At 37.0% G+C, this 26,187-nt stretch overlaps 1 protein-coding gene across 3 annotated transcripts in view; it reads right to left on the bottom strand.

Annotated features, from left to right (window-relative positions):
* Positions 1-245: 245 nt before the first annotated feature.
* The window catches only part of intu (inturned planar cell polarity protein), a 50,639-nt gene continuing 24,697 nt past the window's right edge, over positions 246-26,187 (bottom strand). For 2 of the 3 annotated variants that reach the window (XM_056246443.1, XM_056246441.1), the window contains exons 4-16: positions 23,242-23,439; positions 18,344-18,462; positions 16,883-16,972; positions 15,672-15,749; positions 15,216-15,399; positions 10,172-10,225; positions 9,899-9,961; positions 8,204-8,410; positions 5,969-6,475; positions 3,210-3,304; positions 2,897-3,086; positions 1,648-1,787; positions 246-620 (exon numbers count right to left, since the gene is read on the bottom strand). In XM_056246443.1, the coding sequence (XP_056102418.1) occupies positions 509-620; positions 1,648-1,787; positions 2,897-3,086; positions 3,210-3,304; positions 5,969-6,475; positions 8,204-8,410; positions 9,899-9,961; positions 10,172-10,225; positions 15,216-15,399; positions 15,672-15,749; positions 16,883-16,972; positions 18,344-18,462; positions 23,242-23,439 (2,037 nt within the window). In that variant the 3' untranslated portion in view covers positions 246-508. The remainder of the gene's footprint in view (positions 621-1,647; positions 1,788-2,896; positions 3,087-3,209; positions 3,305-5,968; positions 6,476-8,203; positions 8,411-9,898; positions 9,962-10,171; positions 10,226-15,215; positions 15,400-15,671; positions 15,750-16,882; positions 16,973-18,343; positions 18,463-23,241; positions 23,440-26,187) is intronic. The other variant, XM_056246442.1, reaches the window with a different exon arrangement.

Genomic DNA, 26,187 nt, shown 5'->3' with positions numbered 1-26,187 from the left:
TGAAGCGATTGTTGAAACAGTCTGGATTATTTTTGTAAAAAAAACCACTGAAATAAAGAACACCTGAAGTTAAATCTGCTTTCATTTATTTGATAAATGATGCACATTTGTTGGATGAACGACGTATTACAAAGTTTTAACTTATGAAGTTCCACACCTTAAATAAAAAATACAAAAACATTTCATATCAAAAGTTCAGGTAAGGCTGTGGTCATAAACTCATAAACACTTGAAAAGTCAAGATGGCGTTTCTAGTGTTCGTGAGCCTGTAGCTTGTGACATCCAGCTTAGTTTGAGGTATTAAAGTTGTGCTTTTTAACCATTTCGGATGCATTTCATCATTCATTGCTACAGACGTTGCTTGTATTTAGCGGTCATTGAGCACAAAGTCCACAACAACACATGATTATCATCACAGGGATAGTTCTGTCTTAAGCAACTTCTGTCCTCGTTCACACACATACCTCACAATAATCTCCTCGAGCTTTATGATGGTGTGCCGCTGACGCTACACGGCCAAGCCGAAAGACAGCCGGAAGGCCATTTCCACAGGAGCTTCTGCCACAGAGTCATGGAAGCACACGTAAAACTCCTGAGGGACGGGTTCCAGAAGCATTCGCCTGCACGAGAGACACAACCAGAGCTGGAAACAGACTCACGCTGATGTGTGTTGCTCAGTCACAGTCACAGTCCAGAGGATTCTGGGAAGATGTTTATGGGTGTTCAAGTGCAAATTAATATTTTGAATTCGCTTTAATAAGTACTATATCAGTAATGGGCCACATGCTCGTTTATCATAACAATGAATGGGGGAAAAAACGATTTATTTAGGAATAAATATACTGATGCAACCTCTAATAGAAGTCATTTGCAGTTTGCAATCATCAAGCTCAAAACGTCTCTAATATCCCGTGAGGAAAACACTTTTTATTATCAATGCATTTAAAAATAAATACACATACACTGTACTAAATAGACTTACTTAAAATTGTAATTAATTATTAAAAAACTGGAGTGAAATTTAAAGAATAGACTTACTTAAAATTGTAATTAATTATTAAAAAACTAAGTGAAATTAAAAAAATAAAATAAACTGATTTTTTTTTCATTCTAAAAGGAAAATATTTAGATTTTTAAATATACAACGGACAAATACTCAAAATTCGAATTAATGATTAAAATGTTGTTAAATTAATTTTTTTTTGTTGACATTTTAAACAAACAAAAATTAAATTTTTTCATTATATATAGAATGAAATACACTACCGTTCAAACGTTTGTCTCATAAGTCAACATTTTTTTTTATCACAAAATCAGTAAAAACAATAATGTTGTAAAATATTGTTACAATTTTTATCAAATAGTAAAACTACACGATTTTACTTATGAGTTGAATGCACGTGAACTTCACCACAAAGTCTTAATTACAAATGGGAAATGATTTGATTTAAACTGAATAAAAATCTTTATTCATCACTTTGTAGATTTAGAGTAAAAAGTTCGAGCACGCTCTGACCAAAGTGAATTGATCTTTTGAACTTCCCAACTTGTAAATACGAATTTCCCAGGAGCACTCGAATACATTACACCTCTAATCTCAACCCATGGAATATGTTGAGTTGTCATAAGAGGTCAGAGGTCACGTACCCTATAACCCAGTAGGTCATGGTGGGCGCGGGTTTCTTCTGATCGGTCCAGTTCTCAGGTTTGCACTGGAACAGAACTCCATGTTCTTTGACTGGACCCAAACCTCGAGTGCTCTGGGGCCGCTCGGTCCCTCTGCGATCCTGAAACACATGCACACTCGTGTGAGACCATCAAACCCCTCCATATTACCATTTCATTTCATTCATTTTTTTATTTCGAACAACAAAAAGATACAAATAAATTAAAAAGTAAAAATACAATAAGTATGTTGCAACATACCAAAAGAAAAAAAGAATATCTATAAAGTACAATATTTTCAATATGTTTGAAAAGGAGCGGGATGAAGCAGAAGCTTATTATTTTTCCCACCCCTTATATAACTCTAAACATAGAGCAGAGCAAATATATACTATCACTATAACATAGAAATGAGCAGCAGTAACACTGCGGTAGCTTATCGATTCATACATTTAAGATTATTTAACAGACAATACAGAGGAAGGCATAACAACTATAACAAATTATTTGTTTCGGTAAATAAATTAAAATACATTTTATCTATACTGTATATATTAGATGAAAAACTTAACTGACAATGATACATGTAGTAATAAAAGACAAAATTATTAAAACTAAAATGAAAATGAAAAATTAAATTATAAAAATGAAAGCAAATTCAAAATATTAATGAAACTATTCTACTATATAAATAATACTACGTGCTTGTTTATAAAAAAAGAGAAGGTTCTTTAAAAATGGTCTTAAAGTATTAGCAAACTGCAATTTATTTAACTGTACACATAAATATAGACTTTTAAAATTGTAATTAGTTATAAAAAAATATTTAAATTTAAGAATAAAATAAATTAATGCAACTTTTACAACTATATATTTTTAAATTATATATAGAATTAAATACGCTAGCATTGAAAAGTTTAGGCTCGGTAAGATTATTAATGTTTTTGAAAGTCTCTCTGGCTGAATTTCTGTGATAAAAAAATACAGTAAAATTGTAAAATATTCTTACAGTTTAAAACAGCTGTTTTCTATTTTATTATATTTTAACATGTAATTTATTCCTGTGATCAAAGCTGTATTTTCAGCATCATCCCGCCAGTCTTCAGAGTCACATGATCCTTCAGAAATCACTCTAATATGACGATCTGATGCTCAAGAAACATTTATGACAATTATCAATGTTGAAAACAGTTGGGCTGCTAAATGTTTGTGGAAACCATGATGCATTTACCCGTGAGGGCAGGCTCAGCGTGAAGGCCTGTCGTATGGACAGACAGCAGTGGTAGAAGTTGTGGATGAGCTGTGGGTGGATGGAGCCGCTCAGATGATGGACTTCTCTGTGTGTGGGAGCGATGAAGATGCCCTGCACCGTCTCCATCAGCACATAATGAAACAGTGTGTTCTCAGCGCCCGCGGTCAGTCTGTCAACACACACACACGGACGTCAAACCTGCATTTTAGTCTGGGACTAGCTTAAGCCTTGTCTGTGGAACCGGGGGTTTATATGTGTGAGAGTCATGAGATCTAGATGGGGTTTCACTCACTTGAGAACATTGTGCATCTCCTCAGTCTCCCTGTCGGTTAGACTCTTCTTCAGCGAGCCCAGGTAGAACGGGTTCGGGTGCTTCAACCGGGGAACCTGGAAAATCAGAAAAAATCAACTAATGGATAACAAAATATTATTGAAGTATTTTTGTTATTAAAAGGCATTTAAATCTGGAGTGTAAAAGAAAAAGTTAAATAAAATGATAATAGTTTGTGCTTGACTATACAAAATACTATAATGTAAAATAAAAAGCCTAAACTTCAACACTAAACTGAAAACTAAACTAAACTAAACTCTAAACTAAAAACTAAACTAAACTAAACTAAAAACTAAACTAAACTAAACTAAACTCTAAACTAAAAACTAAACTAAAAACTAAACTAAACTAAAAACTAAACTAAACTAAACTAAAAACTAAACTAAACTAAACTAAAAACTAAACTAAACTAAAATCTAAACTAAACTAAAAACTAAACTAAACTAAAAACTAAACTAAACTAAACTAAAAACTAAACTAAAAACTAAACTAAACTAAACTAAAAACTAAACTAAACTAAACTAAACTAAACTAAAAACTAAACTAAACTAAAAACTAAACTAAACACTAAACTAAACACTAAACTAAAAACTAAACTAAACTAAACTAAACTAAAAACTAAACTATAAACTAAACTAAAAACTAAACTAAACACTAAACTAAACACTAAACTAAACACTAAACTAAACTAAACTCTAAACTAAACACTAAACTAAACACTAAACTAAACTAAAAACTAAACTAAACTAAACTAAACTAAAAACTAAACTAAAAACTAAACTAAACTAAGCTAAACTAAACACTAAACTAAACTAAAAACTAAACTAAACTAAACTAAACTAAAAACTAAACTAAACTAAACTAAACTAAACTAAAAACTAAACTAAACTAAACTAAACTAAACTAAACTAAAAACTAAACTAAACTAAAAACTAAACTAAACACTAAACTAAACACTAAACTAAAAACTAAACTAAACTAAACTAAACTAAACTAAACTAAACACTAAACTAAACACTAAACTAAACACTAAACTAAACTAAACTCTAAACTAAACACTAAACTAAACTAAAAACTAAACTAAACTAAACTAAAAACTAAACTAAAAACTAAACTAAACTAAGCTAAACTAAACACTAAACTAAACTAAAAACTAAACTAAACTAAACTAAACTAAAAACTAAAAACTAAAAACTAAACTAAACTAAACTAAACTAAAAACTAAACTAAACACTAAACTAAACTAAAAACTAAACTAAACACTAAACTAAACTAAAAACTAAACTAAACTAAACACTAAACTAAACACTAAACTAAACACTAAACTAAACTAAGAACTAAACTAAACTAAAAACTAAACTAAACACTAAACTAAACTAAACACTAAACTAAACTAAACTAAACTAAAAACTAAACTAAACTAAAAACTAAACTAAACTAAACTAAACTAAACTAAACTAAACTAAAAACTGTTTTTTTATAGCAATACATGTTGGGTTGATTTATATCTGACTTGTTGTATAAATGTTCTCTCTCTGTCTTTCTCTTAATCTTGAGGACTGACTCTATAGATGTGATGAAAGCTAGTTTCCATGCGTTTGGTTAAGCTTGTCTCTCTCGATGAGAGTTTATGAGCCTGAAAGCTTCGTCCAGGACGTCTGTAAAATATGTGGCGTCAGCACAACTTTATAACGGTAGTTCCTGATGCTGCTATATGAGACGAGGTTTTGGCAGATACTCAAGAGATGTTCTCAATAACAGACGGGCCTGACCATAATTCATAAGCAGTGCTGATATACACACTGACGCCTCATCGTTAGCAAAATCACTAATAATAATATTAGTTAGATGTCACTTCTGTTTTTCTGCAAGTTGTCACGGGAAAAAAACAATGTTTAATGTCACTTTCTATAAAAACTGAGCCAACGTTCTGAACTGAAGTTCAAACTTCAGTAGAGAGTGTTTAAAAATGTGTGTGTATATATATATATATATATATATATATATATTGAGGAGGATGCACCGATATGAAAATTTTGGCTGAGACCGATAAACTGATAATAATAATAATTTTTATATAATTTTTGAGAACCTGACTACAAAAACAAGTCCCAAGCACACATTATAATAACATTCTCATTATAAATTTATGTAGCCTATATGTCAGACTTGCGATGCACAACTGTACTTTCCTTTTTTGAAGTGATTTCAATCATATTTCAAGTCATTTAAATCCATCATGGTGAACGTTTTATGGAAACTTTCCTTTAGACATAATGATTTTTATACTGTACAAACTGTATCCCCATACCCTTAACTCAACCCCCTCACAGAAAACTTCCTGCATTTTAATTCATTGATTTATAAGCCTATTTCCTCGATTATTTATTGACTTTAATATATCGGCCAAATTTTCTTATCGGGCCGATACCAATAACATTAAAAATGAACATATATCGGCCGATACAGATATGGTGCATCCCTAATTATATATATATAAAGTGGGCTTTATTTTATTTATGCAAATATAATTTATTATTTTATTTATTATTATGTTTTGATAAATAATATATATATATATACACACACACCCATATTATATATATATATATATATATAAAAAACATTGCTTGAACATGTTTGTGACAGTTTTTGTGAGCTCTGTAAAGTGTAACATTAGTAAAACAGCACATAAACTGTAATAAATGTAAGACGAACACCTTGAAAAATCCTGCACTTCCCAAGCTGCCGTCGGATCCTCCCGAGCCGAAAGAGTCTCTGCGTGCGTCCGGTGTGGCGTGAGGACTCAGCCCTGAGGTGAAGGACGAGTCCGCGTGACCCTCGCTGCCGCTGTCAGACACACTCCTCTGAGGACTCGGCCTTCGCCCTCTTAGACTCGAGGACCCCGATCCCGCCTCCCCGAACAGACTTCGCCCGATCCCGCCAGGAGACGGGGGTTTGATCGCTGCCGTCAGACGGTTGAGGATCGGCGAGCTGCCGATGCCGTCCTGTCGGTCCCGCCCACCGGCAGGAAGGAACCAATCAGAGCAGGAGAGGCAGGGAGTGGGCGGGGCCGAGAGACGCTCCTCGATCGAGGCGTCCAGACTCTCCAGCTGAAGAAGTGTGGCTTTGACCTGGTCCACGTAAACGCAGTCGGGACCTGGAGATCCCAGAGCGGGACACGCACAGCCACCGGCCTCCAGCAACACACACTGCATGAAGTGCCTCTGGAAACACACGCCAGGAAAAACTGCTTTTATACATCGGGTATGCATTACATTTTCAGTCATTCGGTTTTCAATTACTGCGCTTAAACTATTATTAACGAATGAACACTAGCGTCCAGTGAGATTTTTTAAAGAAATTAAAGTCCCCCTGTAGTCAATAATTTTTATCACTTAAAACTCACCTTTGAGCACCAAAATGACATATTTAAAGGTTTTTTTCCTTTGTGACTTAAAATAGCTTGAATGTAACTCGACACCCTTGCCTCATTTCGTATACGTGGTTCTATGAATATGCAAATGAGCCCCGCCTTCACTCACTCACTCAGCTCAGAGATCCACTGGTTGGCGATCACACGTTGATCTGATTGGTTACAAGGTAGTATGTGACGTCAGAAACACCAGCGATTTCACACCGTGTTTTTGAGACTGTCTTTGGTTCACTGCAGTTTTAAGCAGAAAATACTCAGCAATGCTGTCGACTTATGAATTTACACATGGTGTGTCTTAAAGCATATTAAAAACACCACATAGACATATAATAAACAACATTAAAAGCTGGATTTTCACCACTGGGGGACTTTACGACTTTTAAGGCCTGTTCACACCCAGAATCATAACAATAAAGATTTAGTATTAAAAAAAATTCTAAGTCCACACAATACAGTTTCCACAACTATAAAACAGAGAAACAATATCGCTGGAATCACTAAGTTTCAGAATAATTTTTTTCAGAATGATAAAAACATTGACAGCCAATCAAAATCCATCCTGCTTCAAGAGCTCGAGCATTTAAAGCGCCAAGACGACAAAACTACAGCGTGCGATTAGAATGAACCGACGTTATTGTGCGTTTCGGCGCTAATTTAGTTATCGTTATAGTTTACTTTTTAGATATCGTTCTTGGTATGAATGTCAATTTCACTTATATAGCACCATTAAATACAACCAAAGTTGACCAATGTGCTTTACAACAAAATAAATTAAAGGCACATTACTAAACAAACTAAAATATAACAGTAAAATAACCTTATAAAATACAGTGCAAAGGTACTTCTTCATAGATCAATGCCTGAACATGCCTTCATTTAGCAAGGATGCATTATATTGATCAATAAAATTGACAATAAAGACTTTTCAAATAAATTATGTTATTTTGAACTTTCTATGCATCAAAGTTTCCACAAAAATACAACAAAAAAAATCTTACAGACCCAAACTTTTGAACAGTAGTGTAAAAAATAATTCCATTTTGTGAATAAATCCACATACCAGCACTAGAAAATCAGTCAAGACTGAATATCTGACTGATCTAGCAGCAAGCTTTTGCTCTGAGTATGAAGTTGGCACATTTCTTAAATTTTGGCTTTGGTAAACAGGGGCACTACCGTTCAAAAGTGTAACGCCGGCAAGATTTCCTCATGTCTCTTTTGCTCACCAAGGCTGCATTTATGCGGTCAAAGATGCAGTAAAATTGTGAAATATTATTACATTTGAAAAGAACTGTTTTCTATGTGAATATATAGTAAAATGCAATTTATTCCTGTGATCAAAGCTGTATTTTCAGCATCATTACTCCGGTCTTCAGACTTCAGAAATCACTCTAATATGATGATTTGCTGCTCAAGACACATTTATGATTATTATCGATGTTGAAAACAGTTAGATGAACAGTAAGTTCAAAAGAACAGTGTGTATTGGTAATCTGAAACACAGCCAGCGATCTCTCACCAGGCCCACTATGAGCATGAAGTGTCGTGCGTGTGGCTGAGAGTATCCGGGGCTGATCTGGGATCTGCGCTGTGGAAACACCTCTCTCCACACCACCAGCTGTCCCACGCGCTGCTCAGACGCCAGCGGAAGCAGACAGTAATGCTGACAGTACAAACACACGTCCACGAGCTCTTCTTTAGGCAGGTGGTTCGCTATGAGATAACCCTGCCAGACAGAGAGGGAGAAACACTGACCTTCAGTAGTGGAAACATGATTGTGTCAATGAAAGATCTGGGATAACTCCGCTAACAAGTATCTCAGTAGTCGGTAGTGTTTTATCCCATATCATATTTAATATGCACATTTCTAAGACCTCTAAATGATCAACATGATCGCACACGATCTACTACAGTCCTTCTCTCGTCTGATTGATAGTTCATAACTTCATAGTGTTTTAGTAAGTAAAAGGCCTTTTAGTATAATTGTACAAAAGTCTCCTATCAGGATGTGTCTTTATGCTGTGAAATCTGTGACTTTTATCAAGTAGACTTAAGAATGACTTTTATATTGCTATTAATATTTCAAGATGAACAGCTTAGGTTTACTTGATTATCCATACATCATTTTTTTGAAAATCATGTTAAAATGAGTCTCGAATATGATTCATCAGGCTTTTGAGGAAGGTTTGTTTGTTTAATCTCTCAATCATCATTGTATTGCATTGCACTATATGTTTTGATCATGAAACTAAGCATTATCATCTTGCTATGACCTATTATTGGCAGATATAGAGAGACGGCTGATATTTATATGATTTTATGTAAGTAGTCTGTTATAAAGATCTTAATAATTTACATTAAAGCTTTCAGAATTTCATCTTCCCTTTTGGCCATATAAATATCAGCATCTGCACCAAATCGCATATTTTATGCTCAGTTTGGGCCTCTGAATAACATTGAGGTGTTTTTTTTAGCTCCTCAAGCATGAGCCAATCAAGCCTAATCTTTCAAATCTGACACTCAACAGAAAACACATGCATGCATTTACTTTTTAAAATTTATTTTCATAAATTTTCATAAATACATATATTTTCTTTTTTTAATTTTATATTCCATTTCCAAAAAAAAGATTAGTAACTCGAAGCCTTTATGTATAATGCATTATAAAGCTATTAATAATGTATGTTATAATGCATTATATGTTTTCATAAATAATTGTAACCAAGTTAAAATGCATTATAAATTTAGCAGATTCCTTGTTACATCTGAAACTGGTTGTTTGTCATGTGTTTTAATGCATTATACTTTCTAAAGGTGTGTTCAATGAATAGATAAGTGTTATAATGTATTATAACTGCGGTTACAATTATTTACAAGACCATACGATGCATAGTTACTAAATACGTTTATAATGCATGATATATAAAGGCTTTAAGTCAAATTATTTTTCTGGCTATTATCACAGGGTTAAAGGAGCAACAGATATAGACTTGATAACTAATCACATCATCATTCATAATTAAAGAGTCTCTTCATCTGACAGCTGTATTCACAAGAAGCGGCGTGTCACCCTTCTGTCAGACTCGTTTCAAATATGAACAAGACTCCTTTACAAGCATGATTACATTTCAATTAACTACTGACAGCAGCAGTGTAACGCTTTCTACGTGACACAGACATGATAACGTACGGCTTCAGGAGATTCAAGACTCACCTTGTAAAACAGACAGGAGCCCAAGATGACATACAGACGCCTCATGCCGTAGAAATCCTCAGACTGACCAATGAGAGAACAGAGGAAGATTAGTGTATGCAACAGGCCACATCTTGCTACCAGTGTTATTTTAATATCATTATTATACTATTATAGTTTTTGTTAATATTTTGAAATAGATTAGCCATGATAATGTCACACCAATGTTTTTCCATATTTCTAGAGATATGAGAATACAAAGACCAGTTATCTGAGCACAATAACTCCTCTTACCATGTCACCAAAGTCCGACGACTCAAAGTCTGAGAGGACAGTGTCCACTTCGACCTGGAGAAAGAGTCCAAACATAATGAAAACCTGAGTGTCATTTATTAACATGCCCACATTGTACCGGCTGCGTGAGGATGTCCACCGAAACACATAAGAACATGTGGATTTGGGGTAATTGATTGTCATGTTTGTGTGAAATATTCCTTTCTAACAACTGTATGAGTAACATTAATTAAAGCTCATGCATCAGCCATGTTTCCATCCACCTATTTTTATGTGAATTTTGGGATATACCATAAAAAAAACGCTGAAAATGGACACCAATTCAAGAAATGCACATACAAAACATATGCAACATTAATTGAGGCACATCCTTTTATTATCTGATGGAAACTATGATGGAAACACGTTTACAGAATAAATCCCTTGATGTGCAACAACAAACTCGCGTTACTTTGCCTCAGCAGTGGATGTGATTGGATAACTAGCGGACTGATCACATCACAGCATCTCAAAAATTGGTTTGGTGGTTCTGAAACGCCTGAGCCGAAGTCCGTCATCAGAATGATTTGATTTAATTCCCCCCAGACGTGCCTCACACGAATGCGTTCCCAAACACCAGCATCCCAACGCAAGAGAACGTGACAGAGTTCACTGCGTTTCGTCTGACGCTCTGAGACGCATCTCATTTATGATGGAGGAATTCTTTCCAAATGGTTTATCGGCAAATGTTTTATGCGATATTCCAATTTCGTGCATAGGTTAAATTATGCAACTTTGAATGGAAACATAGCAATTGACTAGTAGGGGTGTAACGGTCCATGCATTCGTCCCGAACCGTCACGGATTGGTGCATACAGTCAAACGACGAATACAGTCAGTCACAGGCGATACACACTCCAATCCAGAAGGGGGCGCGCGCAGTAATGCAACGCTGTTTGCTAACCCGCACATTAAGAAAAAGAGCAGAAGAAGAGACGAGCTACGCACCAACCCAAAACAAGAGTTCAGATTAGAGATGTTCCGATACCCTTTTTCCCTTCCCGATACCGATTCCGATACCTGGACTCAGGGTATCGGCCGATACCGAGTACTGATCCGATACCTGGCTGTGTACAGTATCTATACAGCTGCAATTCATACTAGCACTGTATGAATTGATAGAATTATTTTATGGCGTGTTTCAGACTTATCCCTTAATTAAACATGAACAAATACATAGAGTGAACTGGAGTATTTTTATTATCTGACATACATTTCACAGCAATATATTATTTATCTTTCTTAAGTGAAAAAGAACTTAAGATGCAGCCACACATCTAATACTGTAAACTGAAAAATGTATTTTAGTTTTACAATATAACTGCATTAAAAAAAGTGCAACAAATAAATCTAGGAATCTGAAAAATGATATATGAATAATATAAGAAAATAATCTCTTTATAATTTAAAGTCCATAAACAATTTTGTTAAATAAACGGCATTTCAGTTTTGACCGCGGCTGGTCATCCAGAACAATAAACTCAATACATGTTATCGGTTATATTTATCGCTCGTTGGCTGTCTTTTGAAAGAAGTCTTTTCTCTTTGTTTGAATGAAGCTTTCAGAGATTGTTGATTCTGGCGCGGCTCATTCTTCTCTGCCCTTGCCTTTGTGTAATCGTGTTCTGTGGGGTGACGCGTCTTCAAATGCTTTAAGTTACTCGTGTTGAAGTTGCTAATACTTGTTCCACCCCTCAAAATTGCAGTATGGCATACGAGACATGTCGCCGTTTTCCTGGCTGGTTGGTCCAGTCTGAAATACTGCTATACAGCGCTGCCCTACAAAGGCAAAAGACCTTAACTCGCTACAGTGTGGAACTGAGAAAAATGACTTTAAAGATTTTTAGTTGTCCCGCCAAATTAATTATAGGTAGGACACTGAAAATCTGGAAATTAGATGTTTAAGTAATGAAAATTATCTACATAACAAAATTTTTAGCTCAAACTTGACTTTTGACCACTATTTTAAAGTTACTGTACTCTGCCTTTGTATTGTCAGCAAAAAGTGAGAAGTCATGCCAAGGCAAAAGGCAGTAACTTCCACATTATCAATAGGTTGCTGATCACCATTAACAAAATCATTACAGTAAAACCTGTATAAAATCTAGTGATCATGGCATTTATTTTGTATGATTTACAATTACCTAGCCTTCTAGTTATTGTGCTGGTTCCATTCTGGTGGCCCTATTAATACATTAGACATGACAAAATACCTCCATATCGGTAAAGACTAAAGAGTATCTTCAAGTGGTAGCCTACCGAGTGGCATAAGACTTGCTAAACACGCGTTATAATGTAATGTAATGATCACGATAAAACAGATCCTCGCGCACATTTGACCTGGAGACTGGTTTATAGCGGTGGATCTGAAAGACGCATATAGCCTATACTTTCACAGGCGTTTGTTTACCGAGATTCGTGTTCGAAGATGTCACGATCCGTTCACAAAAAGTAGCCAATGCAGTGCTTTACCCCTTAGGACTCAGTAGGGAGCGTGTTCTGGACTACTTAGACGACTAATGCATTTATAGCACAACCTTCTGTGTTCTGCGTCTTTTCAGTATGCGTTGGTTTCAGCTGTCTGCCCTAATATTGTGCGTGCACTTCGCTCGTCCCGTGGATTTATTCCGGACGCTGTGTTTTGTATGCATGCTTTTAACAGCTGTTCTGATGTTGTGTGCACCAGCATTTCTTGCTTCATTATGCTGTGTATGTGCCAATATTATTATCACTCTGTGATATAGCGTCGACTCGACCGTGTTCAGGGCGGAGCTGAAGGCGCCGGCGAAGTTTTGGCACTCTGCCAGCTAGATGCATGATGGTTTCAACTAGGTCCGGTACCCGAACTGGGTGAGGCGGGGCTTTAGTTCTTTGTTGTATTTACTTGCTTCGGCAGCATGTGTAACATTTTTCTGTCAACTCTGCATATATCCGTCGCGATCGATATCGCACGTTTGTCGATGGAGCCGGTTAAGAGCATACTAAATGTTCTGACCGCATTAGTGCAGGACAAAGCTCTGAGGACATCAAAAGTTACAGGGACGGATGGTAGCTGTACAAAGTACACAGGGTACATCGTAATTTCAATTTTAATGGAGAGTAAAACAAAGGCAGAACACCGTATAATCTGATAGGTAGCATTATTTGATAGAACGCCAGCACCGTAACTTCATATTGACGCGCGGCTAAACAAAGGCAGAGTGCCGTAACTCAAAATGAGCGTTCCAAAACTAAGCCAAAGAGCCGTAACTGGTGTTACGGTGTTCTGCCTTGGTTTCTCACGGGCTTTTGGAAGTTACGGTTAAGACAAACCATTATTTTCTCGAAAAAACAACGGAATTGACTCAAGATACTTATCCACATGATAAAGGAGGTCTTGAATGTGCCAAAAATATCAATAACTCATTTTCGACCAGAAACGAAGTTACGGTCTTTTGCCTTTGCACGGCAGAGCGGACATACTGCTATCGCGCGCCCGCGTTTTCTTCTTCGCTGCTCTAAACAGCACAACTTCCAGTGTCGCCACAAGCAACCACTGTTTAGAGCAGCGAAGAAGAATTGATCTCCGATTTGCAGCGTTAAGCAAAGCTAGCGTGCATAACTAGATATTGTTTAAGAAAATGGTATCGGATCGGTACATGGGTAGAAGTACTCGCCGATACCGATGCCAGCATTTTTATTGGTATCGGCGGCATTTATTTTTGTAACACGCTCCACAAACTTCATGGAAAGGAAACCGGGACGGCTGAAAGCGGCATCCTGTTTATTTCTTTATTTTACAAAAGCACAATATTTTGTTTTTATCGTGAGTGTAAAGTGTTCACAAATATAAATAGACTATTTACAGTTTCGAATGATGTCTTACTCTTATCTGTATGACCATAAATGACGGAGTATTTAAGGTTGTTTCCGCTTTTATAATGAGACAGCTCATTTGGCATTGTGCTGATTTGTGTCGTGGAAGTCATGTGATGTAATATGCGTGTCCTGGAAATGGGAAGCCGCTTCACTCGCCGTCTCCTCGTGGAAAGGTGAAGGAGACTCGGATGTAGATGGCACTTTTTCTCCTTCTCGCTCATATTTCTGCGATTTCTTGAAAAAGCGCAATAACTTTGTGCAACTTTTGTACAACTTTTATAACACAAAAGATGCTTTTCAGTTTTGTTTGGTCAGATTGTGACCAAATAGACTCTTTTGCAAGAGTGCATTCAGTTTACTGCTTAGTGTTTAATACACTAAAGGAGGCTGATACCAACTACCTCAGGGTGACTAAATATTGCTACTTGAAAATAAATGAAAAGAAACCTAGCATTGTTCCTTTTTCCTGTTGTACCAAACTCATATCGAACCGTGACCCCAAAAGGTACGTACTGAACCATGACACCCCTATTAAAGGGTTAGTTCACCCAAAAATGAAAATGATGTCATTAATGACTCGCCCTCATGTCGTCCCAAGCCCGTAAGACCTCCGTTCATCTTCGGGACACAGTTTAAGATATTTTAGATTTAGTACGAGAGCTTTCTGTCCCTCCGTTGAAAATGTATGTACGGTATACTGTCCTTGTCCAGAAAGGAAATAAAGATGTCATCAAAGTAGTCCATGTGACATCAGTGGGTTAGTTAGAGTGTTTTGAAGCATCGACCACAACAGATCCACAACAGAACCGGAAGACAATACAATGCTGAATAAAGTCGTAGTTTTTGCTATTTTTTTTGGACCAAAATGTATTTTCGATGCTTCAAAACACTCTAGCTAACCCACTGATGTCACATGGACTACTTTGATGATGTCTTTATTTCCTTTCTGGACAAGGACAGTATACCGGACATACATTTACAATGGAGGGACAGAAAGCTCTCGGACTAAATCTAAAATATCTTAAACTGTGTCCCGAAGATGAACGGGGGTCTTATGGGCTTGGGACGACATGAGGGCGAGTCATTAATGACATCATTTTAATTTTTGGGTGAACTAACCCTTTAACTAGTCATCTGGCAGTCATACCTTTATGTCTGCTGGTAAAGTGAGCCAGCGGACGGCTGGTAGACCGTCTAAGAAGAGGCTCCCTGAGATATCGGGGGTGGGCGGTCTGGAGCTGTCAATCAAGCGGGAGGGCTGGATGAGCTGCTGAAAGAAGAGGCAGAAGAAGTGATCCAGACGAGGAACGTTCTCCACCTCACAGAACCCGCTGAAGAGAGACAGAGTTCACAGAGACAGCCTTTATAAACACCGATCATCTCACATTATCAAATATCTATCTACACTCAAAACATTTGGTGTAGGATTTCCATAATTTGCACTCAGAAACTGCGAGTCATTTTCACAAATAATTACAAAGCAACAGCAAGTAACACGTTGAGTTAAATGTGAAATTTTAAAGTAGAAAATGTACTCCAATAATCTTTGTTTTTACAGTGTACAGATACATAAAGCTCTCAAGAAATATTTAGAAATACACACCTGTCAAGAGATCCGTACATGACCCTGAGCGTCCGGACAACTCCCTCGATCACAGTTTGCAGATACAACAGAGGAACCCTGCAGCACAAACACACACTAAACCGAGAACTGAACCAACAGAGACATCGAACATTTACCCCCAAGAGGAAACCGAATGAAAAGCAGCATTCAAAAATTGAGAGATAAACAAAAACTATGCTAAAACTAGAAATAAAATAAGAGGTGGACAGGTGAAAAATACAATTAAACTAAACAATGTAGATTCATTAACATGTAATAATACATTTTTTCACCTTTGCACCTCTTATTTTATAGAAAAACTAAATAAAATAAAAAATTTCTAAAAAGCATGTTGGAGCATTACTTGAGGGACTTGAATGCTGATGTTCTGTGGTTTTTAACGCTATGTGTCCGTAGGAAGTGCACTGGACTTCACACTTACTACTGAACCAGGGAGCAGATTGAGAAACGTCCTGAAGGCCCTGACACACTTTAAGCGAAATCGAAGAACGAACTGGTGTGGTGTGATGTCATTTCGAACAAAATCGGGCCAAAATGTAGTTTGTTTGGTGTTTGAACTTCCTCTCAAACTACCATTGGTCAGTGGTGATGATGTAATGCAAAGTAGGTGTGGCTCTGAGGCTCCGCCTTCTTCGAGATGGAAATCTTCTCCGGTTCATTTCTCAGTCCAGTGTGTCATGGACACCGCTGCTTTCTCATTTTTTGTTGTGTGTTTATTTCATTTTTGAGAGGAAAGCACGCAGAACATATTTACATATTTATCCATCAGTATGTTCGCTAAAAGTATATCGCTGCAAATGCATTTTAAACTTCTTTTTACCTCTAAGCGTAGAATGAAAATTGAAAGAGTATATCAGGCCCTTGAGAGACGTCATTCTTCAGTCGTTTTTCATTTTGAAGCAATAAACATCTAAATGCATGAACTGAATTCAGCTGAACATCTGGGATTATGGATCAGGTTACTGAGATTATTGATTATTACTGAGAAAGTGAACGTAGGATGAATTCAAAGATCATAAAATGAGCTGATTATAAAGATCAATACCAATTACAATCACCAGAGTTATCATCTAGATTACAGATCCTCGTTTGCAGACGGGATGATTATAGAGGTTATCCTTCAGTTTTAGGAGCTGAGCTGATTATAATGACAGTTATTATCTAGATTACAGTTGCCTGATGAGAATGACCTGCTGGCGGGTACAGCGATGACCAGCAGATTGGATCCTTCCTTCCAGTAGCCCACATGAACCAACTGCTGCTTGAGCCACAGAGAGGAGCTGAGCGAGAGAGAGAGGACATGTGACATGATATACAGCAATACAACTATAGTAAACGGCAAAAGACAGAGCGGGAATTAAAATGCACTGGTTAAGGCAAAAAGACGACACTACCCTCATCCACGACTGGTCAAAAGTTTGGGGGTCAGTATGATTTTTTTCACTTTTTTGAAAGAAATTAAAACTTTTATTCAGTGAGGAGAACACATTAAAGGGTAACTAAACCCCTGGTCAGAGCCTGACTCCACCCACTGGCAATATTTGAAAAATGCTGGAAAAGTGGGCGGAGCCCAGCGGAGATAGAGGGGATGAACGGATACTCTATCCTGATCGTTTTCAAAACTCGCAATTCCAACTCCTGACTCGCTACAGTGGTTTTCACGAAACAAGATGGTTTTTATACTGCCATGGAGGGACGTGGTAGCTCGTACCAAGGGCATGGTGAGCTGAAACCTGCTTACGTCAGCTCTCACCGCTTCCGTCACGAACCACCGCAAACATCCAATAGGAAAATTCAACTGCAGTAGCCACCGTTCAACCTGAAGAGGGCAGCACTCAGACGTTTTTACACCATATATTGTAGAATTGAAACACTTTATACCGAAATGTCAAAAAAATTACTCGAATCAATGAACAGCACTAATAAAGCCCCAGTCTTACAGATCATTAATTAAAAAAAGTTGGTTTAGTGTTTAGTTACCCTTTAAATGAATCAAAATGACAGTAAAGACATTTATAATGTTACAAAAAGATTGTTCACTGTAAAAAATGCTGGGTTGTTTCAACCCAGATTTGGGTAAAAATGGAAAAAAACAACAACTGTTGGGTTAAAAATTTTATACAAAAAAAAAAAACCTTTTAACCCAACAGTTGGGTTTGTTGGGTTGAAACAACCATGACATTTTTTATTTATCATGCTGTAATTTCGTTAGTAAATCGCGCATTTAGAAAGGCAATTCGGCTGTGTGTTATAGTTTTCTGATAGCTAGATGGTGCCAGAACATTACTATTAAAAAAGCATTCATTTAGCTGTTGGTTTTAATACTTGGTTTTAATACTACTTTGGTTTTCATACTACGGTCAATATAACATGTTTTAATGGGTTTCCCTTTACATATTTATATGTTTTTCATTACTTACAGTTTGTTTCCTTGCAGTTTTAAATCCATTAGGCTGTAGAAAACTGGCAGTGCACCTTGCATACTGAAAACCATTGTAAGTTTATGGAAACTTTGGGGTTTTTAAGAATGCACTAGTTTTGCTCAGGGCCCCCAGAAGTGTAGGATCGGCACTGCTTCTTTCAAAACGCATCAAAAAACACACTTTTCATGGACGTCCCCCACTGGCATCGCTGCGAACCCGGCGTCTCACCTGACTATCTGTCCACCCGTGACGTTCTCCAGCATGTCACAGAGCGTCAGGAAAATCCCTCTCACCGCTTTCAGCTGGGCCGAAGCCTCGGACACCGGATACTGGTACAAAATCTCCTGCTGTACGGAGGAAAGGCGCTTTAGTTGAACAGGTTACGCTGACCCAAGCTCATTTCACTGCATTTATGCATGTTCACACTGTAATATAAATGCTTTTATGGACTTTATTTGAAACATAATTTGCTTAAATGGAGGCCAAAGGTGTCAATATTGTCACAAAATGAGCTAAAAATCCCTGCTAGGAAGTAACTAACTAAAAATAGCATCACACTTAGCAGTGTTGCTACTGTTACAAATCATTTTTAGTGGAAACATTTTTTGCAAAAATGTTGCTTTGGCAAAAAACTGAAATGAAATATATTAATGTTGATATACTAAAATGACTATAACTAAAATGTAAATAAAAAAATTAAATGATACAAATATAAAAAAATAAAGCTAATAAAAATGATAAAATTAAATAAAATGAATAAAACAAACTAAAATTAAAATGAAAACTGAAAATATAAAAATAAAAACCAATTCAAAATATTAGTAAATACTTTAATACTATAATAATAAAATGAAACTGTTTTCCAGTAGTGTTATTTCAAAATAGTAAAGCTTAGCCTGTAAAAAGCTACTTTTCCCAAAACATTGCATTGCTGTTTTTATGTCACTGAACGAGACGAGGCAACAATCAAACGTGTTTCTCTCTGCAAAATAACTACGGTGAACTGTTTACATCGTTCAGATGATTCAAGTAAATGATTTGATTTGATCACTTTATTCCCTATGCATCTTCTTTTATGAAATTAAAATGAAATGTTTTGTCTAACTGTTCATCACTAAAACTTCGACTAATTAATCAGCTACTTTTTTGTAAAAGCATAACCTAACTTATGAAATCAACACCCAATTTACTTCCCTAAAACTTGTTCCCACTCTTGTCTCTTGTCTCTAATATTCCCCGTCTTATTCTTCCAATTCCCCTCTTATTTTCATTCTCTTTCTTAAAAAATGTCTTTAAACTCAATTCACATTGACTTTAAATTATGAGTAGCTTGCAGCGCATAACTTTGCTAAAAAACGCATTTCTCCGATGAGGAATGGCCATTCTTCTCCTCCAAACTGCAGCGGTGTGAGATAGTTTGAGGTTAATCTGCAGGAGGGAATGAAGGGGAGGGACGATTCCTTTGTCATTTTGATTAGTATGCTGAAGAGGAACACTTCAACCTGGCAACACTTTCAGACCGCGTGCATTTGAGTTTGTGTGAGAAATGAAGTTCTTCAAACCGCGAGCCTTCACCCTCGAGACACACACACACACACACGTTATCTCTTCAGCGTATTCCTTACACTCTGAAAGCTCAAGTCAGCGTTCAGAGGTGGTCGTCGTGGCCTGTGGTTTGGACAGCGCATAAAAACACACATTATAAACGCTCAAACTCACAGTAGAGCTCCGCGCTGCAGTATCAATCACTGCAGACAGAGAGAGGTTTTTAAGTGAGTCGGAAACACGCTTCTCTCAGCGAAGATTAAACGCTGTAAATCAACTACTCTAAACTATCAGCACCTGGAGGGATGCATTTACACAAGCCGCTTCAGTGTGTTCAGAACCTCAGCCTGACAGTAACCGGCCAAAAAGCAATCTTAAATCTTCCTCATTCCTGCAGAGTTTAGTTCAGCTGCGCTCAAACACACCTGGCGGTCGTTTTCAAGGAAGCCCAATGACTCCGATTAGGTGATTCAAGCAGGGTTCTCAAGTCTCACGCATTGGCCGTGAGACACACGCAATTCAACCAGTTCACACGCTCACACGCCAGTGACGCCACACTGTGTATTTCTCACGCTGAAAAGGCAATGCCAACCAAGTTGTCCTGCAAGCTTTATATATAACGTCGTATACGAGGCGCATGCACACAAAGATAAGTTTCCTGCCGCCAGCGCGTCCGCATCTCGGCCAGATTGCGTTCGTTACTAGGCAACTTATAGACGCGCGAAGTCCGCGAACACACACGGAAGTTCGGCCACCGCAACATCGCGCGAACACACGTCGTGATGGAGAAAGTAAGTTGGAAGAAAGCTCGCCTAACATTTTTAGACTAGAAGTTCTAGAACATTTAATATATAGCCCATCGTATACATTATTGATGCAGTCAAAAACTCTACAACTGCTTTGCAACCAGGACAAAAGCTTTGGCTCAGTTTGGCTAAGGAAATGTTATTGGGTATGGGAAGGAATGAAGATGTATTTCTTCAGTTTATTTTAAATTCTATATTATACTGTATTAATAGTATTTCCGGTTAGGCTACATTAAGGCTAAAGCAGAGTGCTCTTGGTAAAATTGTATATCCTGTCAAAACATACATTAGCCTAATCATTGCCATTGCATTTGTATTTTTCAAAGATGTCAGGGAAAAATGCAAAAATATTTGTTTTTCCAAACATTTTGGAGCAATTTGTTATATATTTGTAGCCTAATTTTGAAATATAACATTAAAGAGTAGGCCTATATTTGATGTGATGAATTGCTCTTACATTTATCAGATTTACCAATTGTTATAATTTCAATTTTTGCTGGTTAATTATGAACAATGGGTAAAATTGGGGGCGGGGCTAGGCGGGGGCGGGGCTCCATTTAGGCTCCTCCCCTAACCGCATGTGATCTCACTCCAAGCTTTTGATAAAACTTGAGAACCCTGCAAGTCTGTTCAGTTCTAGTTGAATCTAATTATTAGTTGAACCTACCGGACTAGAAATGAAAAACCCTGCACTAGGGGAATCATTAACCGGTCAAGAACATATTTGATTCTAAAATCAAATGTACAAAGAATTTGAAGTAATATTTAGCATGAAAAATGTGTGTATAAATATATGTGTGTGTGTGTATATATATATATATTTATACACACATTTTTCATGTATATACACACATACACGCACCTATATTATGTAAACAAAAACTTTTATGCTAGATGCGATTAATCCCGATTAATCAATTTGACAGCACTTATTTATACAGTATATATACACAGTATATATATATATATATATATATAGTTTTATAACATATTTTGATTATATATATATATATATTCCCATTATTCTTGTAATACAGTAATAATATTATATTCTAATATTATAAAATATTATATTGTAAATTACAATGACTTTCTTTGTAAAATCAGCATAAATAACCTAATTTTCTTTGCTAAATATTATTTCCGGGTTTTTTTTTGTATTATGATTTTGGAGAAATCATTGCTGTGTACTGATTCATTGCTGTGTATTTCACTCCAAAATCAAAATACAAAAAAATGAAATAATATTTAGCAAAGAAAATTTGGTTATTTATGCTGATTTTACAAAGAAATTTATAGCAATGTACAATATAATATTTTATAATATTATAATATAGTATTTGTATTGTATTACAAGAATACATATATATATATATATGCAGTATGGAAATGTGTTTAATTATGAAAATAATTGCAAAATGCAAAAAAACTTGGCCTCACAAATATTCCTCACTTCCTTTATGCAAAATATAATTGTCTTTTTTTTTCTTTTCTTTTTTAACCTAGAAATGTTCTTTGTGAAATTCCCCCTGCATTTCCGACAATCCTAACTTTAAATGCACATTTTGCTTCTCTTTATGAATTGAGCGATTCAAGTCTCCAAAAACTTTCCAAAGTCCTGAAGAGTGGTTTTCCTTTCTGATGGGAACGTGGCGTCTCGCTGTGAATTATTCAGCCGGGACGAAGGCGAGCTTTTCCCTCTCTTCTCCTGTTTCCTCACGTCATGCTGACGGCTATAAATGCGAGCGGCTGTTAGCGGCACAGCAGAGCCATTCATGCTCGCCTCTGGCACGATTTAACAGGGGGAAACTCTTCTGGATGGCGAAATCATGTTAACGGATTAAGCATTGAAAAAAATCCACACAGCTGTTTTAGCTTTTCCCAATTCTCACAAGCTGAAAATAATATTTGTAATGCAATCAATGGGTGGAAAGCCTCTGAACATTAGGGGCCCTATCATACACCCGGAGCAATGCAGCGCCAAGCACGACGCAAGTGTTTTTAGCTAGTTTCAGCCCGACGCAGTTATCATTTTCACGTCTTGCACCACACTGTTTAAATAGCAAATGCATTTGCACCCATCTGTGAAAACGAGGTGTGTGTGTGTTCAGGCGCATTATTGGCGCGTTGCTATTTTGAGGCAACTGAAATAAACTGTGCCATTGACCAAAAAAAACCTGGTCTAAAGTTAATGGCGCAATATTTATTTTGATATTTAAAGAGCGCGTTAGTAATGTGCGCCTATAGGCGGGTCCACAACGCATGTACACTCTGCTTATTACACACACACAGGGACGCGCAGCAGCACACAAACATACCAATTAATAAAAATAAAAGGATTACAATGTAAAAGATTATTATTGTGTACATAAAGATATGGTGGAATCCGGCTTGTCCCGTAGATGATCTCCTCGCTGGCTTTAACCTCGCGCACGAGCAGATCCGTTTCCTCTCTGGAAAAGCGTTCAGTTTTTCCGCTTGCAAATTCTGCCATGTAAATAGCGAATACGCCATAGCGCGAGCACAACTGGCTTTTAAAGGGAATGGGAGATGAGACTCTGATTGGTTTATTGCATGTTACGCCCAAAACACACCCATTACTCATTAAGAGAATAGGGACAACACTTTTAGACCATGCGCCGGGAGCGCCGACCATTTTTCCCGTCGTTAAACTAGCAAAAGTGGATTCGGACTCGCCCTAACTGCACTTGCGCCCTGCGCTTTAGACCATGCGTTTAGATCGTTAAAATAGGGCCCAAAGTGGAACAGACTGACCTCCTCCTGCGGCGACTCAGAGTCCAGTTTGAGCGAGAGGTACATCACGATGTGCGGGACATGTGCGATGGACATCTGGAGCTCGACTGTGTCCTCGCCCCACAGCAGTCGGACCAGCTGACTGACCGGAGGAGACGGTTTGGGTCTCGAGTCCGAGCCGCTCCCGACGGGACACACCGTCTCCAGAGTTAACCTCACCTGAGAAACACAGAGAAAAAATCAGAAATAAATACTGATGATAAAATGAAAATACCAACTATACAATCTTACAGTCACACCAAAAATTATTCAGACACCAGATATAATGTGATATTTTTTTACTAGAGGGTGCAGGACACTATAGTTAATTTATGTGAGTGAGGATAGCAAAATAAAGTAAACTGTGACATATTATATCCAAAAATTCTTCATTTAGTGGACCACCAGTAAAATTTATAGAAATTTGGGACCAAAAATTATTCAGACACTTTGACCTGACCTTGTTTTGCTGAAGTGTTTTTTTTATTCAATTGCAAATACGACATTTTTACACCACAGACTGAACAATATTAAGCATTGCTCGGTAATTGTTTGAGCTAAATTGGTATTATGTAATTGTGCAGTTCTGAGAAACCAGGACTCAGGATTCAGGACTTTTTTTTAAATTTACTTAACTTATAAATCAAAGTTGGTCTGAGATAATAATTATGTAAAAATATTTTTTCCATGAACTCAAAACTAATGTTTTTTACTTGTAGTTCAATCAGCTAGCATTTAAGATAAAGAGGACCTATTGTGCTTTTTTACATGTTCAACTGTCTTCAGTGTGTAATGTTGCTGTTTGAGCATGAAAAATGTTTACACTCCCATTGTTTCTGAACTATTGTAGCCTTGAGTTTTCCTTCGGGAATGTACATACAAAATTCCCACCCAAGGCACATGTAAAATAAAGAGGCGTGGCCTTGTTGAGTAAGTTGGTAGTGTGTTAACTCGTGGTTATGGCAAGGGGCGTGGCTTTTCCCAAACACGCTAGAAGCGCTTGACCAATCACAACATACTGATCCAACCGACCAATCAGAGCACAGTGTGCTTTTCAAAAGGAGGGGCTTCGTAGAGACAGGAACTAAACAGAGTAGTGGTGTAACGGTACACAAAAATCACGGTTCGGTACGTACCTCGGTTTTAAAGTCACGGTTCGGTATGTTTTCGATACAGCAAAAAGAAAGAAATGCCAGAGAAATTTCTTATTTGTTAAAAGAAAAAAATATTTTTAAATAACTGAGTTTTCCTACATCTTGAAACTTTCAGGTTTATAAATGGGGGTCATCTTTGAAGGATGAACATATAATGTTTTGGTCATCACATTAAAAATAACATTTAAATATATATATATTTATTTATATATTATTTGAGTTTTGAAGAGCTGGAAAAAGATGTGTGAAGTACTTGAAAGCAGTTCACTATTCCAGCCAAACTGGTTACAGTTAGTGTTAGCCTACTATATTAAATCCATGGTGAATGTTGCTGGTCTGTGGACGTAAAGTATTACTAGTTCATTCACGGCACAATGTTTCTCCTGGTTTCCACGTCAGTGCTGTTTGATCTAATAGAGATCTACGGTTAATAACGGAGAAATGTGAATGCTTCTCACTAGATCTCGCAGCGATGTTATTACTTCAGTGGCGAATTAAAATGTTTTCTTTACTGGATCTCTTAGCGCTGTGTTGTAACAGTGTCGCTTGATCGAGATCGGCTCGCGCTGCGCAGATGTTGCTGGTCAAACGATCCGTGAAGCACAATATAATGAGTAGCGCAGTTTCGTTCCGCTTTCATTACGTTAGCCATTTGATGTTGCGCAACGTTGTGGTGGTCGCGCCAGCGCGAATTTTGTCGGCAAGAAAAATGGTGCAAGGAATCGTTCGGTTTGTATGCGTACCGAACCGGAAGCCTCGAACCGAAACGGTTCAATACGAATACATGTACCGTTACACCCCTAAAACAGAGCGTTACTGACAGACTGGGAAAAGAGGTGCTGCAACAATGGAGAATATGGGGAAATAATGTGTTTTTTGAACATTCAAGCATGAAAACCTCTTTTAGTAGAGCCCAAAAACAACATATATCAGTGCTCATATTAAAGAGGCCATATTATGCCCCTTTTCAAAGTCTTGATGTTGTTTTTGGGCTCTAGTGATGTAGAACTTTCTTAGTTGTGTATCAGTTTGTTAAGCAGACTGAAAAGGTTATATAGAATTACAACTAAAGCAAGTTGTGTATATGTGCTGAAATGGAAGAAACACCACATAAAATAACTCTTAATGGTGACTTGCCATAACTTCCATAAGACTTCCTTCAAAAACAATAAGACAAATCGGTCACACTTTAGATTAGGGTCCGATTCTCACTATTATTAACCACAATAAACTCCTAATTACTGCTTATTAATAGTTAGTAAGGTAGTTGTTAAGTTTAGGTGGATGTAGAATATGGTCATGCAGAATAATGCATTAATATGTGCTTTATAAGAACAGTCAGTATCCTAGTAATATGAATGCTAATAAGCAACTTTAATAGTGAGAATAGGACCCTAAACTAAAGTGTTACCGAAAAATCATACTGACCCAAATGTTTGAATGCTAGTGTACAAATATTTCAACTCGATTTATGATTTAAGTTGAACACGTAGCTCGAGATTCAGCCCAGGACTCCTGCTAAAAGAAACAGCACTTTCTAAGATTGTACAAATCAAATAAAGCACACACTGAGATCACTAAAAGCAACAGCGCCCATCTGTGAGGTAACAGCGTATTCACTCCCACTCGCCGGTTTAACATGCAGAACAGACACACACGAGTGTTTGCTGACCGCGAGCAGCTGGACTGCAGTGCTGAGCTGGAAAAACAAGCCTGTTATTAAGAGATGTGGACGACTGCCGATTTCAGATCACATCCAGATATTATATCATTA

Source organism: Rhinichthys klamathensis, unplaced genomic scaffold (assembly GCF_029890125.1).
Source record: "Rhinichthys klamathensis goyatoka isolate OS25496 unplaced genomic scaffold, OSU_Roscu_1.1 h1tg000039l_1, whole genome shotgun sequence".
Taxonomy (NCBI): Eukaryota; Metazoa; Chordata; class Actinopteri; order Cypriniformes; family Leuciscidae; genus Rhinichthys; species Rhinichthys klamathensis.
The sequence above is the reverse complement of the archived record's forward strand: the minus strand, read 5'-3'. Positions and strand labels throughout refer to the sequence as shown.